Source organism: Osmerus eperlanus, unplaced genomic scaffold, assembly GCF_963692335.1.
Source record: "Osmerus eperlanus unplaced genomic scaffold, fOsmEpe2.1 SCAFFOLD_654, whole genome shotgun sequence".
NCBI classification, from domain to species: Eukaryota; Metazoa; Chordata; class Actinopteri; order Osmeriformes; family Osmeridae; genus Osmerus; species Osmerus eperlanus.
In genome coordinates, this window is record NW_026911097.1 from 1 (window position 1) to 14619 (window position 14619).

The 14619-nt window shown below is 48.9% G+C and overlaps 2 protein-coding genes across 2 annotated transcripts; one reads left to right on the forward strand and one right to left on the reverse strand.

The window, feature by feature from the left end:
- Positions 1–1608: 1608 nt before the first annotated feature.
- On the forward strand, positions 1609–5669 carry LOC134015611 (transmembrane 6 superfamily member 2-like). Its single transcript, XM_062455193.1, has 10 exons — positions 1609–2290; positions 2391–2494; positions 2628–2725; positions 2892–2995; positions 3165–3247; positions 3377–3501; positions 4106–4207; positions 4311–4403; positions 4488–4607; positions 4738–5669. The coding sequence occupies exons 1-10, from the start codon at positions 2199–2201 to the stop codon at positions 4945–4947; spliced, it is 1131 nt and encodes a 376-aa protein (XP_062311177.1). The 5' UTR covers positions 1609–2198; the 3' UTR covers positions 4948–5669.
- A 3162-nt stretch (positions 5670–8831) lies between these two features.
- LOC134015610 (neurocan core protein-like) lies at positions 8832–14350 on the reverse strand. The gene is made up of 9 exons (XM_062455192.1): positions 14229–14350; positions 12849–12962; positions 11584–11635; positions 11209–11315; positions 10941–11023; positions 10426–10570; positions 9645–9827; positions 8930–9515; positions 8832–8895 (listed from the first exon to the last, which is right to left on the reverse strand). The coding sequence occupies exons 2-8, from the start codon at positions 12892–12894 to the stop codon at positions 9415–9417; spliced, it is 717 nt and encodes a 238-aa protein (XP_062311176.1). The 5' UTR covers positions 12895–12962; positions 14229–14350; the 3' UTR covers positions 8832–8895; positions 8930–9414.
- Positions 14351–14619: the final 269 nt, after the last annotated feature.

Consider the following 14619-nt stretch of genomic DNA (forward strand, 5'->3'; position numbering starts at 1 on the left):
GCAACTAGAGAGGATGAACCATCTCCTCTCTCCCTCTACATGAGTTTAATCACACAGCGATCCCCCCCCGACACTGCACTGCATGTAGAGGCATTCAAACAGTTTGTCCTCCTCTAATAATCTACTATCCTTCACCTACCCTGTCATCTCTACACGTTTACTCTACTTGTTTACTTATTTACTTCCTTGCGGAAAAGGTGCCACAAAGAACAATCATCTGAAATAAACGTTCCAGGTGGAGCTCTTTATTAGATTCTAAGGGAACGTTTCAGGTTCCAAATGGCACATTCCGGAGCTGTAAATGATTCCATCTGGCACCTTGTTCCAGAGGGTTGTAATTATCTTTACAGCACCTTTTTCTTTAGGAAGTATATAGAAACACATAACAGTAAAGCCTTATAAACTGTTGCAACAGATGGTTTTATATAACTAGCCCTTTCCTCACAATGCTGTTTATAAGAACCTTGTGAGTTCACTTTCTCACCTTTACCTAACGAGTAAACAAAAGAAAAGCTCAATGTCGGAACACTTGCATATTATTATTTATGTCTTGAGTAACAATAGAGTGGATTAATTGAATATCACGTTTGGGGTGCAGTAGACCCTCAGGTGACAGACAGGCACAACACAGATTTACTCTGACAAATACAAACACTTTCCTACAGTGTCTCCTGACAAAGTTAACGAAAAACGGTGGCTATAGAACTACAATATGTTTACCATACAGGAGACCCTGTCCGACGACATAATCTCTGTCCCAGTCAGAATGGCTTCTCAGATTTATAATCCTGAGTGTAATCTGGACCAGATGAAGACAAGAGGAGGAAGGAAAACCATCTAATCTGAGTCAGGTCACTCTGTCCCCTGTGCGTCAAGCACAGTGACGTAGAGACCCACAGAGACACGGCCAGGGGTCATTTTGTCCCCTGAGTGTGACTCTGTCCCCTGAGTTTCCATCTGTCCCCTGAGTGTCCATCTGTCCCCTGAGTGTCACTCTGTCCTCTAAGTGTCACTCTGTCCACTGAGTGTCACTCTGTCCCCTGAGCGTCATTCTGTCCCCTGAGCGTCATTCTGTCCCCTGAGTGTCACTCTGTCCCCTGAGCGTCACTCTGTACCCTCAGTGTCACTGTGTCCTCTGAGTGTCATTCTGTCCCCTGAGCGTCATTCTGTCCCCTGAGCGTCCATCTGTCCCCTGAGCGTCATTCTGTCCCCTGAGTGTCAAGCACACTGACGCAGAGACCCAGGGGCACATCTGGTGACCTCAGAGGGGTCACAGGTCACCTGCTTTGTTTAAATAAAAGCTTAGACCTGATAATAAAAAACTTGTGTTGGAGTGTGTCTTGTGTCAAAGAAGAGAAATAAAAACAATAAATAACCTCAAAACTATGTTTGATGTTACAATCAAAGAAGAGTACTGAAACGCGGTCATCGATGCTGCTTTGAGATCCCTGTTTTTGTGTTAGTCGTAATTCTAAGACAGGGTAAAGGAATTTAGGAGGAAAGATCCGACACTTAAGATCAGTACCATTTAACGTGAGGGAGATTTTTTTCAAATAATTATGTCAGTTCATTGCTGGACCACAAGGTGGCGATGCGTACTTATGTTTTATGTAAACGTTTCAGACATACTGTCCCATAGACTGCAGTGTGTACAGTACAGACAAATGCTTCAAGTGCTGTTGAAGTCTGTATGAATTACAGTAGTCAGCTGGTTGGTTGCTGGCTGCGTTAAACGTGCCAAAGTAAGACTAACATATCACAGGTAAACGTGGCTGTCAAGCTTAGGAAACGCCGATTTGTTGCAGGTGTCCTTAGAAAGGAGAGCGTGTAAAGCAATCAGCGCAATCTCGCCCGCTGAACTTTGAAACCGACACGAAACAGAGCAAAAGTAGCGCAATGATCTACACCGACCCGGGTTGTAGTTGGACATTGCCTAATCTATAAAGATACTGAATTCTTCTTTTGAATGATCCCATCTCCAGCCTTTTCGACACGAGGGCAAGAGTAAAGAAGCGGGCCACGCGCAACACGCACCAGTGTATACTTGGCGACAACTGGTTGAGAAGACTTGAATTCTAATTGACCGAATCCCGTGTTCTCTTCGGGGGATTTAGGAAACCTTTTCGACAATTTTGGATGAAGTGCTGCTCACGCGCGCGACACTGAGACTCATCAATCCTCTGTGAGACTAATTCCTAATGGAGATCCCGGTGGAAGTGCGCGTGTTCCTCCTCTCCTTGTTGGCTCCGGGGGTACTCTACACGATCAACAACGTCCCCGCGATCCAAGAGTAAGTTCATATGCGCCAGCGACAATAACCAGCTTTTATATGTATATGATTTACATTCATGAACGTGATCGCGTGTGTTAACCTGTGTGGTGTCCGTTAGCGCCCTGCCGTTACTCGGGCTGGGGGCGGGGGTGCTGGGGAGTGTGCAACTGTTGGTGTTTCTATCGGTCAGACGCAAGAAGAATGTTGACCCTTTATATTACGGTAAACACACACACACACACACACACACAGTCACACATGCTTGTTAACAAACACTCCTCAGTGACAGCGTGTTGTCTTTAGAAGTGTCAGGATGATGATGACCAATAGGGTAAAAGTGTGTGTGTGTGTCCAGTATTTGCCGAATTCTGCTTCACCTGCGTTGTGGGCCTCACTAATGCTCTGGAGCAGGACGGATACATCTCAGGCTTCATGACCTTCTACGTCAAGAAGGTCAGTATCTTTAATACGGTACTTTGGGAAAGAAAAGAGCTGAATAGAAACTAAATAAAATCATGCCGTCTATTGGTGATGTAGCTGGAAACCCGTTGGTCATGAATAGCTATCCCACCATGTGATTGGTTACCTTGTTTGATCCCACTCTCTGATTGGTGTCTAGGGGGAGCCCCATCTGAGCACAGCCTATGCGGTGATGATGTGTTACTGGGAGGGCGTGGTCCACTTCCTGCTTCTGCTCATCATGATTCACCGCATGTTCCGAGGGTAAGGTCTGCGCCACTTCCTGTGCGTACAGGAAGTGCTTCTCACGCTGGTGCTCCTGTACAGGATGATGGTTATCTAATGCTCTATTCTCGTTTGCGATTCTATCTTCTGGATGAAGGATTTGCTGTGAAGATGCCTGTTGAGGGTTTTCTGTTTCCTGTTTGTACAGGAAGTCGTATCGGAACCTGGGGCTATTGTGGGTGGGGTCGTCCATAGCCCACCAGATCATCTTTGTTCCAGGAGTGGTTATTGGTGAGACACACACACACACCATACTGTATAGACCACCAGTGCCATAATGCTACTGTTAAAACAGAGCAGAATTCAATAGTACTAATCCTACCAAAGACAAGTACATTCATGCTTGTGTGGTACGTGCAGGTAAATATGGTTCCAACATTCGTCCTGCCTTCTGGAGGAACACGCCCTTCCTGTTGCTGCCCATCTGGGCGGCCTTCCTGCTCTTCAATAGGCCCAGAGACCTGTCAATCATCCCTGCTGACAAGGTGAGGAAGGGACAGTGATGTGTACAGTAACAGGGATGGTAGAAATGCTGCGTGGAGCATAGATATATATATATATAAAGACTAGATGTCTTACGGCGGAGTCTACAACGTCCGCACATGGCGGCCATCTTGCTACAGTCAACTCTCTCACCCATAACATTGTGTTGATGCTACATGTACTTTTTAAATGACCATAACTTGCTAAATTTTCAACCGATTTTGAAACGGTTTGGTTTGTTATCAACGTCAGAGATGCCGTTATGCCACTGCATACTTCTATTCTATTTTTTTTAAAATAACATGATTATTCATAAGTATGCAGTGAGCGAGTTGACACTGTAGCAAGATGGCCGCCATCTATGGCGTGGAGTACGGACCTGCTCTGGGTGATGCCCGGGTCACTCCTCCCCCTCACTGCCCCAGAACACGCTCCCCCCTCAGATCCAACCATCATGTTCTGGCTAGGCTGAAACACGTTTTGTTAGAGGATCAAAGATGACATGTATGACATTGAGGCGCTGTCCCTGTTTGTCTCTGCGTTTGTGAGTGCTACCACACGTCTCTGGATGTTGTTTTGAGTGACTGCAATGTTGTGTGTCTCCAGGTGGAGGCGGTGCAGAAGAAAGGTCTGCTCTCACGGCCCACAGACCTGCTCCTCTCCCTGGGCCTGCTGGCCTGCATGGGCCTGTGTGTGTTCAGGGGCATGGTAGGAACCTGCACATCTCGCTCTCGCTCGTTCTCTCTCGTTCTTTCTCCCTAACCCTGCCTCCTCTCCTTCCCTCTCCCTCTGTCCTTCCCTCCCTCCTCAGGTGGTGCTCAACTGCCCAATGGATGTCTGCTTCAACTATATCTACCAGTACGAGCCCTGCCTCAAAGACCCTGTAGGCTTCCCCCGCCTCACGGTAGGTCAGCCAGGCAGCCAGGGGTCACACCAGGGGTCACACCAGGGGTCATACCCACGTATGCATTTGTGTGTGTGTGTGCAGATGATGGTGCAGCTGTTCTACGCTCTGCCTCTCCTGGCTGTCAGCCTGTACGGACTACAAGCCCCAGGATGCACCTGGATGCTGGATTGGACTCTCTTCTTCGCTGGGGCCATCGCCCAGGTAACGCCGCAATTCAGTTCAAATAACTATTATTATTCACAGGCATCACACACACAATGTGTGTGGTATGTCTCTAAGGTGTGTTTTCTGTGAATAAAAAAAAAAAAACTAAATATATCCTCCCCTTCAGACTCAGTGGTGCCACATCGGGGGTTCCCTCCATTCCCGGACCCCGTTTACGTACCGGATGCCGACAGACAGACGCTGGGAGGTCCTGCTCCTCAACCTGGTGTTCCTGGCTGGCCCCGCCCTGCTGGCGCTGCGCTGTCACGCACGCCCCGCCTTCTTCATGAAGCTGGTGCCCAAGGGACAGAGCAACAAGGACAAGAAGAAGAACTAGCACCACTTCTTCTGTGGTTTCTCTCTGTGTGTGTGAAATATCTCAGCCCTGCGTGTCAATATCAGCTGTAACACTCCCCGGACTGTTGGACCTAGATAGTGGCTGTTTGTGGACGTGAGCAGTCTGACTCTCTCTCACACACACACACACACACACACAAAGCCTTGTGAAGTGGGACTCTGACCTGGCTCACAGTTCGGGACTCACATAGTCTGTATAACACACACACACACACACACACACACACAGGAAGCTAGTACACAGACTGTATGACACACACACACACAAGAAACATATAACACATACTCTAGGACTCTGTGTCCTTTGAGCATGAAGACACACACAAACACAGAGGTGGATATAAGTGATTAGATTTGTTATATCCTCACTGTAAATACTCCTGCTCTGTTAGGAAATTACACATTCATCCTCCAGTCCCTCCACCCCTCCTTGATCCAGGCTGACAGGGTGAGGGCCAGCCAGCCTGTCCTGTAGTCGGTCTTGTAGTCGGTCTTGTTGTGGAGCAGATCACAGAAGATAAGATGGATAACAGCTCTGGTTTCACAACACGCAGGGCAGAGATAGGAGAGAGCGTGTCACCGGATGAGATAAGGGCTGAGTGTTCTCGGTGTGTGACGAGTGTTTGGTTATTCCAGTGGTGTGCCTTTGCATTGGGCTGTGTTTACGATTTAGTTTTTCACGCGATTGGGTGGTTACTATATTTAAATCAGAACTTTTTTTTTGGGGGGGGGGGGGGGGGGGCTGGAAGTTTACCAGGGTTGTTATAGGTGATGGGGTTGCTAGGAGACTGGGGAATGGGGTGAAAAGCATTATGGGATAGGTGTTTGTGACTCTAGACTTTTATATGTGAACTCTATTAAAGTGCGTTTTCAAACAGCCGTCCTGTGTTGGTGTGTGTCGTCTGTAGAGACCATCCTCCTGTTTGTCGACCTGGACCAGAGGACTGAGTCCTACCACATACCCGAGCTGGCAGCTCAGTGGTCTTCTACCCTGGTCCTTGTGCCCCCCTGCCCTGCATGTTCTAGCTGTTTACCTGCTCCAAGACACCTGATTCAGATGAGGTCGGTATCTAGCTCAGCAGAAGCCTGGTTCCGAGCATTCATTTGACTCGGTGTGTTGGAGCAGGTAAACATCTAGAACATGGATCTCCAGCCCTGCTCCTGGAGAGCTACCTGCCTGTAGGTTTTAGCGCCAACACTAATCTAGCACACCTGATTCTAATAATTAGCTGGTGGATCAGGTATCTAGTGTAGAATCAGGTTAAATGAGTGTGTTTGAAGCAAAAACCTACAGGCAGGTAGCTGTCCAGGAACAGGGTTGAAGACCTCTGATCTAGAACATGCTGGGCAGGGGAGCACGAGGACCAGGGTTGGAGACACCTGTGTCAGCTCGCTCAGTCCTGTCACACACATGCTCCTCTCCAGGCACACCAGTCAGAGCGCTGATGATGTCACTGTGTCCCGTGGGCTGCCATTGGCCCAGTGACCTTTGTTCTTCCTGTCACAGAGGTGATGAATCTGGGCCAGAGATGACATGGTTAGTTTGCATCCTGAATAAAGTGTTGACAGAAGGTCTGTGTGTGTGAGAATACCTGGATTGTTTTCAGAGTGAAAGATGTGAGAAGTTCACTGACTTCAGACTTCAGGGCAGACTGACTTCAGACTTCAGGGCAGACTGACTTCAGGGCAGACTGACTTCAGACTTCAGGGCAGACTGACTTCAGACTTTAGGGCAGACTGACTTTAGGGCAGACTGACTTCAGGGCAGACTGACTTCAGACTTCAGGGCAGACTGACTTCAGACTTCAGGGCAGACTGACGCGTAAATACTCTCCACATCAGACAGGATGGAAGCCTGTGCTCCAGATCTCCTCCTGTTAAGACTGTCTACAGCGCACTGTGCTCCAGGTCTTGCCTCCTGTGTTATCCAGGAGGCAGGACACATCCAACGGCTGATTTCCAATATAAAAAGTTTCATTCAAAAAGTTTCATTGTCAAGAGACACATTGGACATTTTATAAAAATGTAACTGACAGGAAACCTAATCATTTGTTTTCTTAGCTTTATTAAGAACGTAACACCACAGCTGGACACAAAGTCATAAGAACACCAAAAAAGAGGAGAAATGGACCAAATAGCAAGAGATGAAAGCCAATCAAATATCAGAAGAACCAGAGCTGAGAGTCACAAAACTCATCACCGCTGTTGCTGGGCAACATTCAAGATAGTTTTAAATTCAAATACAATCAAGCAGTCTTCAGAAATGTCCCATTCAGCCAAACCTGCCCGACACTCAATCTACAAAGGATCTAAATAGAGACTCATTGATTGGTTAGTGGAGGGTTACCAGGGTGATGGGGAGGCTTTCTGATTGGACAGTGTCAATAAGAGATGAGCCAATAACAAACTTGCACCACATAAATTACAGTACAGGGAAAACAGGTGATTAAACGGGTTAAGTTACAGTTGGATTGTACAAACTAAAAAGAAACATTATATTTCCTGGATTTAAGTTTAAAAAAAAATACTAATAATAAATAGTTACGTTATGAGAAAAGATAAATATGAGAAAAAGTCATGTAAATTGAAAAACATTGTCAAACCCGCTATTCAGGTAACCTAGCGAAAACGAACAGTTAATTGTCTAAATAGAAAAAAAGTCAAAGTTATTTTGGATAGAAAGCTAGCTTGCATCCATTACAACTGTGCTTTACTATCCTGAAGCTATAGAATGAATAGTATTGTCAATGTTGAGCAAGCTTCCAATTTATCAAAATACATCACAAATTTCAGTTATCCTCTCTCTCTCTCTCTCTCTATCACACTCACACACTCTCTCACACACACTACCACGCCTCTCTCCCAACAGGAGAGTAGAAGGTTAGCAGAATGTTTAGGTATGATTAGCAGGTTACCCTGTCTGTTAGTGTGGCGTTCTGGCAGGTCTGGAACAGACCAGGAAACACAGCCCTTAAAGGTAGACTCAGTCACGCGTCACCCTTCTCTGAACACCAGGGCACCTCCAGAGACAGAACACGCTTTTTCAGTTCTCTCTCTCTCTCTCTCTCTCTCTCTCTCTCTCTCTCTCTCTCTCTCTCTCTCTCTCTCTCTCTCTCTCTCTCTCTCACACACTACCACGCCTCTCTCCCAACAGGAGAGTAGAAGGTTAGCACAGCCCTTAAAGGTAGACTCAGTCACGCGTCACCCTTCTCTGAACACCAGGGCACCTCCAGAGACACTCCACAGACAGAACACGCTCCACTCTGATGTGACAGAGCAGCTTTGTGTGTCACGTGAGCCACCCTAGGGGTGTTTTGGGTGGGAGTTTATCCTTGTCTCCTTTGAGGGTTTAGGTTAGCTGTAGGTGCTAATCTGTAGGTTTAGGTTAGCTATAGGTGCTAATCTGTAGGTTTAGGTTAGCTATAGGTGCTAATCTGTAGGTTTAGGTTAGCTGTAGGTGCTAATCTGTAGGTTTAGGTTAGCTGTAGGTGCTAATCTGTAGGTTTAGGTTAGCTATAGGTGCTAATCTGTAGGTTTAGGTTAGCTATAGGTGCTAATCTGTAGGTTTAGGTTAGCTATAGGTGCTAATCTGTAGGTTTAGGTTAGCTATAGGTGCTAATCTGTAGGTTTAGGTTAGCTATAGGTGCTAATCTGTAGGTTTAGGTTAGCTATAGGTGCTAATCTGTAGGTTTAGGTTAGCTATAGGTGCTAATCTGGGGGCATCTGAGGAGCCTCCTGTGACTTTGCTTCTAAAAAGGGATATACAAATAAAGTTAGATTTGATTTGAATACTGTGATTGTGTCAGAGAGCGTCACTCGTTTCAAGAAGTGATTCGACTGCTGAGTCTACCTTTCGTTTCAGGAAGTGATTCGACTCTGCTGAGTCTACCTTTCGTTTCAGGAAGTGATTCGACTCTGCTGAGTCTACCTCTCGTTTTAGGAAGTGATTCGACTCTGCTGACCTTTCGTTTTAGGAAGTGATTCGACTCTGCTGAGTCTACCTTTCGTTTTAGGAAGTGATTCGACTCTTCTGAGTCTACCTTTTGTTTTAGGAAGTGATTAGACTCTGCTGAGTCTACCTTTCGTTTTAGGAAGTGATTCGACTCTTCTGAGTCTACCTTTTGTTTTAGGAAGTGATTAGACTCTGCTGAGTCTACCTTTCGTTTTAGGAAGTGATTCGACTCTGCTGAGTCTACCTTTCGTTTTAGGAAGTGATTCGACTCTGCTGAGTCTACCTTTCGTTTCATAACTCCAGGGGGAACAGGGGCGGTTCGTAAATGTTTACGTGCCAGAAGGCCAGCTGTATCTTTAAGAGAACAGACCTAAAATCGATGCTCAGAGTGTGCAGACATGAGGGGGAAGTTCGGAGCCCCTGAACCCCAGGTTTGAGGGGTCAGGGGTCGGGGCTGAGATGCCCCAGGGCATTGTGGGAGTTGTAGTTTTTGGTTCAGTAGTCGTGGTGGACGTCCTCTCCCCCGTGTCTCCGGTGGTTCCTGCGCTCACGGCGCTGCCCGTGGTGGTGGCGGCGGTACCGGTGGGAACGGCGCGCTGAGGGAGGGAGCAGAAAAGGATTCTGGGTAAAGAGTGTTTCCTCTTTGTTCTTTTCCTTAGAAGGTCACACAGACAAGAGGAGAGAACACACACACACATATATTGTGTACACACACACACACTCACACTTGGTACAGATGATCTTGGGCCGGTCCCAGGTCCCGTCGGCACGGCAGCGAGCGGTGGGAACATGTCGCTGGTAGAATCCTTCGGAGCACTGGTAACGCACCACAGCGTGGATGTCGTAGTGGGAGCGACGCCGACCAATCAGGTGGGCGTTATCCACGGAGGGCGGGGTTGCACACAGCACTGTCAAACGGAATTGGACACAGAAAGGCGCCATGGAGTCACTGATTGGTGGCAGAGAATAAACTGAGACAAACTGAGACTCAGGTCTCTGATGCAGTTCCTCTAGGTGCCTCTAGATGGCACTGTTCTCTTACTACTCAGTCAACCTCTATCTCCCTCCTTCTCCCCCTCTCTCCTTCTCCCTCTCTCTCTCCTTCTCCCTCTCTCTCTGTGTCTTTGTACACAGATCCAGCTACCACATGAATCTTCCCAGACAGTTTCCATTCCGGAAGGTTCAGGAATAGTTGACACACAGATCGGAACTGGTCTGGAACTCCTAGTTTGGAATGTGGAATTCCCAGCCGGTTTCTAAGGGCCTAGTTAGACAGTAACAGAGCAGTGATGTGTGTCCACACCAGGGTTAATACTGGCATACTGGCCATGCCTACTGTAGGAGGGAAAGCCTAAAGATCTTAAGTAAGATGCAAGTTACTATCTAAAACAAATATGACATTAAATAAGAGAAGTTACCATCTCTAAAAGAAACCAGACCAAATAAGAAATGATAAAAGTAGTTCTTTCTGAAAAGCAGCTCTCCCCCAGGTGAGCAGGGTGTCACCTGAGCCCTTCTTGCAGATGTAGGGCAGGTTGTAGTTGCAGGGGACATCGTTCCAGCGGCCGGCCTCGTGGGCGATGGTCACCACGCAGTCCTCCCCGCCCGCAAAGAAGTTGTCAGGCTGGCTCTCCCTCCAGTTCTCAAACACCTGCGGAACACAGCGCCGTCACCAACCCACACGCTTCCATTCCACCACACAGGGTTCTACTTTTTGGCCTCCATGTCTTTGACAGAAACAGAAAAGGAAGCAGAGAGAGATAGAGAGAGAGGGAGGAGACAGAGAGAGAGAGGGGGAGAGAGACATAGAGAGAGAGAGGGGGAGAGAGACATAGAGAGAGAGAGGGGGAGAGAGACATAGAGAGAGAGACAGAGAGAGACAGAAAGGGAGAGAGACAGAAGGAGAGAGACATAGACAGAGAGAGATAGGCCCTTGACCTCAGTGAGGGTCGGGGTAGAGGCCGGGGGAGAGGTTGGGGTACAGGCTGGGGTAGAGGTTGGGTTAGAGGCCGGGGCCTCACCAGGTCGTTGGAGTCGGTCCACTGGAAGTCTTCTTCCACAGTGCGGTCGTTCAGGCCGATCCAGGCGTTGTCATGGCCCATTCCTGCCCGGCAACACACACCATGTTAGTACCCTGCTGCTTCGCCCCCAACACACACACACACTCACACACTCACACACACACACACACACACACACACACACACACACACACACACACACACACACACACACACACACACACACACTCACTCACTCACTCACTCACTCACTCACTCACTCACACACCGTTGATGAACTCCTGCTCGGTAGCGGAGGTCACACTACTGAGGTGAGCGCTGTGTTCCCTGCAGTCCTTCTCTGCATCCTCCCAGGTGTGGCGCTGGGTGAAGTACCTGACACACACACACACACACAGATCATCCAGATTAAACATATTACACAGATTATGAAGACTCACCTACATGTCGTTACTCAGATGACCCCATACCGTACACGGTGACCATGGAAACAGACTGTACAGACGAAGGGCAGATTACAATCCTAACTGTGATGTCACAATGTAGCTGTACGCTGTACGCTGTCACCGTGGAGACAGCGTACAGCAAGGCCAGATGACAGATAGATTTCCTTGTGTCAGATGCACAGAAAGTTCTACAATACCTGTAGCAGTGACCATGAAACTTCCTCCAACCGTGCTCACAGCCTTCAATGTCTGCAGAGAGAGAGAGAGAGGTGGAGGAGAGCAGAGAGGGGGGAGGGGGTGGAGGAGAGATAAAGGGAGTAGGGGAGAGATAGAGGGAGGGAGAGGCAGGGAGCGGGGGAGAGATAGAGCGAAGAGGTAAACAAGAGAGATATAAAGCCCCATGGAGCAGGAGGATAAGGAGGATAAAACAAAGAGCGACATAAAGGAGAGAGGTGCTTTGTGAGACAGACACTCTCTACCTCTCTCTACCTCTCCCTCTCTACCTCTCTCTACCTCTCCCTCTCTACCTCTCTCTCCCCCCCGGTCATCCCCTGGTCCTTTAGAAGTGTTTATCTCCCAGGACACACAAGGACACCTGCCCCCCAGCGCAGGCAGCACGCTGGGTAGTCATAAACAAATACACCTAATACTTCCTCTGGAGGATTTATGTCTAATGACATGAGTTACCCTCTCTCTCTCTCTCTCTCTGTCTCTCTGTCTCTCTGTCGCTCTCTTTTTCACCTGTCTAACTCTCTCTTTGCCCCTCTCTCTCTTTCTCTAGCTCTGAGTATAAGAAAGGCACATTACAAATAAATTGAATATTTGTATTATCTCTTCCTTTCGCTCTACCTCTCCCACTCCATATGTCTTTATATATCTCTCCATATCACCATCAACCAGGTCAATACAAACACACACACCCTCAACCAAGTTAACACACACACACTCTCTCTCAACCAGGTCAACACACACACACACTCTCTCTCAACCAGGTCAACACACACACACACACTCTCTCAACCAGGTCAACACACACACACACACTCTCTCAACCAGGTCAACACACACACACACCCTCAACCAGGTCAACACACACACATACACAACCAGGTCAACACACACACACTCAACCAGGTCAACAGCGACACAGCACAGGTGTCTCCACCTCTCTCTCACCTGTCTCACAGGTGTCTCCACCTCTCTCTCACCTGTCTCACAGGTGTCTCCACCTCTCTCTCACCTGTCTCACAGGTGTCTCCACCTCTCTCTCACCTGTCTCACAGGTGTCTCCACCTCTCTCTCACCTGTCTCACAGGTGTCTCCACCTCTCTCTCACCTGTCTCACAGGTGTCTCCACCTCTCTCTCACCTGTCTCACAGGTGTCTCCACCTCTCTCTCACCTGTCTCACAGGTGTCTCCCTCTCTCTCACCTGTCTCACAGGTGTCTCCACCTCTCTCTCACCTGTCTCACAGGTGTCTCCTCCATAGCTGGGCAGACAGAGACACATGAAGGCGTCCACCTTGTCAACGCAGGTGCCTCCGTTTTCACAGGGACTGGACTGGCAGTCATCCACGTCTGTAGGAGAGAACACAGAACATGGAACATCAGAACCACGTCTGTAGGAGAGAACACAGAACATGGAACATCAGAACCACGTCTGTAGGAGAGAACACAGAACATGGAACATCAGAACCACATCTGTAGGAGAGAACACAGAACATGGAACATCAGAACCACATCTGTAGGAGAGAACACAGAACAGGACAGTGAGAGAGACAGAAAGAGAAAGAGAGACAGGGAGAGAGAGACAGAAAGAGAGAGAGAGACAAAAAGATAGAGAGGGAGAAGGAGAAAGACTGAGACAGAGAGAGAGAGAGAGATGTTTAAGAAAGACAGAAACAGTCAGACCACACCAGTCTCACTCTACCTCCAGCTAGCTCCATCCCTCTGAGTGATCAGAGCTTTATTCTGTCCCACCAGACGCTGTCCTGCTTGTCAAATCAAGTGCCCCTAACCTCACAGTTCCTGACAGGGGCTTTGTAACACCCTCCGAGGCCAACAGAGAGCCTGTTCACCAGAGATCTGAAAGCTATTCATGCTCTCTAACTGCCAATCAAACATTCAGCCAGAGCGTCTGATTGGAAATGTGTAGCTTACACATGCACCATACCTCCCCCTCTACCCTGCTGTACAGACACACATCTCCCTCCCTCTCTCACTCTCTCCATCCCTCCTTATATCCATCCATCTCCCTGTAATGTCAGTGCAGCCGGGTACATTTGATTAGTCTGTCAGACAGAGGCAGTAGAGCTAGAGACACATTCATTTACACACAAACACACACCTACACACAAACACACAGAGCTTGGCAGTAGATGCATTGCCTGACCTTTAAGAGGGGATATTCAGCCTGACTATAACGTCTGTGGAGATGACTATGGGAAATAACCCAATAACAAGCAGGGTGATCATCTCCTGGCCGGGCGGGGCTGGGGGTGTGAGGCCGGTGCGGGGCTGGGAGTGTGAGGCCGGGCGGGGCTGGGAGTGTGAGGCCGGGCGGGGCTGGGAGTGTGAGGCCGGGCGGTGCTGGGAATGTGAGGCCGGGAGGGGCTGGGGGTGTGAGGCCGGGCTGGGACTGTGAGGCCGGGGCTGGGAGTGTGAGGCCGGGCGGGGCTGGGGGTGTGAGGCCGGGCGGGGCTGGGGTGTGAGAACGGGCGGGGCTGGGGGTGTGAGGCCGGGCGGGGCTGGGGGTGTGAGAACGGGCGGGGCTGGGGGTGTGAGGCCGGGGCGGGGCTGGGGGTGTGAGGTGCAGCACATGTATGTGTGTGTGTGTGTGCTCACCGATCTCACAGTTCTCTCCTGTGTAACCCTCAGGACAGTAACAGCTGGATCCCTGTCCCACAGGAAGACACCTGCCTCCATGGAGGCACGGGTTGGTCACACAGGGCTCCCTCTCTACTGGGGGGGAGGGAGGGAGGGAGGGAGGGAGGGAAGGAGGGAGGGAGGGAGGGAGGGAGGGGGAGGGAGGAAGGAAGGAAGGAAGGAAGGAAGGAAGGAGGGAGGGAGGGAGGGGAGGGGAGGTTGAGAGGAGGAAGACAGGAGATTAAAATGATTGTTTTACACTCAGAAATAGGGAGCAAGGACAGTTAGCTAGTTAGTCATGGTAGTGCAACAAGTTGTTTACATAGACAAGTAGTCAGTCAGACAGTTGGACAGTTAAGTTAGCAGACAA

Coding starts and splice junctions, on each gene's coding strand:
- LOC134015611 (XM_062455193.1), top strand. CDS start 2,199: ATGGAGATCCCGGTGGAAGTGCGCGTGTTCCTCCTCTCCTTGTTGGCT. Junction 2,291..2,390: donor AACGTCCCCGCGATCCAAGA/GTAAGTTCATAT, acceptor GGTGTCCGTTAG/CGCCCTGCCGTTACTCGGGC. Junction 3,248..3,376: donor TGTTCCAGGAGTGGTTATTG/GTGAGACACACA, acceptor TGGTACGTGCAG/GTAAATATGGTTCCAACATT.
- LOC134015610 (XM_062455192.1), bottom strand. CDS start 12,894: ATGTGTCTCTGTCTGCCCAGCTATGGAGGAGACACCTGTGAGACAG. Junction 9,828..10,425: donor CATCTGCAAGAAGGGCTCAG/GTGACACCCTGC, acceptor TCCGTTTGACAG/TGCTGTGTGCAACCCCGCCC. Junction 9,516..9,644: donor CAAGATCATCTGTACCAAGT/GTGAGTGTGTGT, acceptor TCCCTCCCTCAG/CGCGCCGTTCCCACCGGTAC.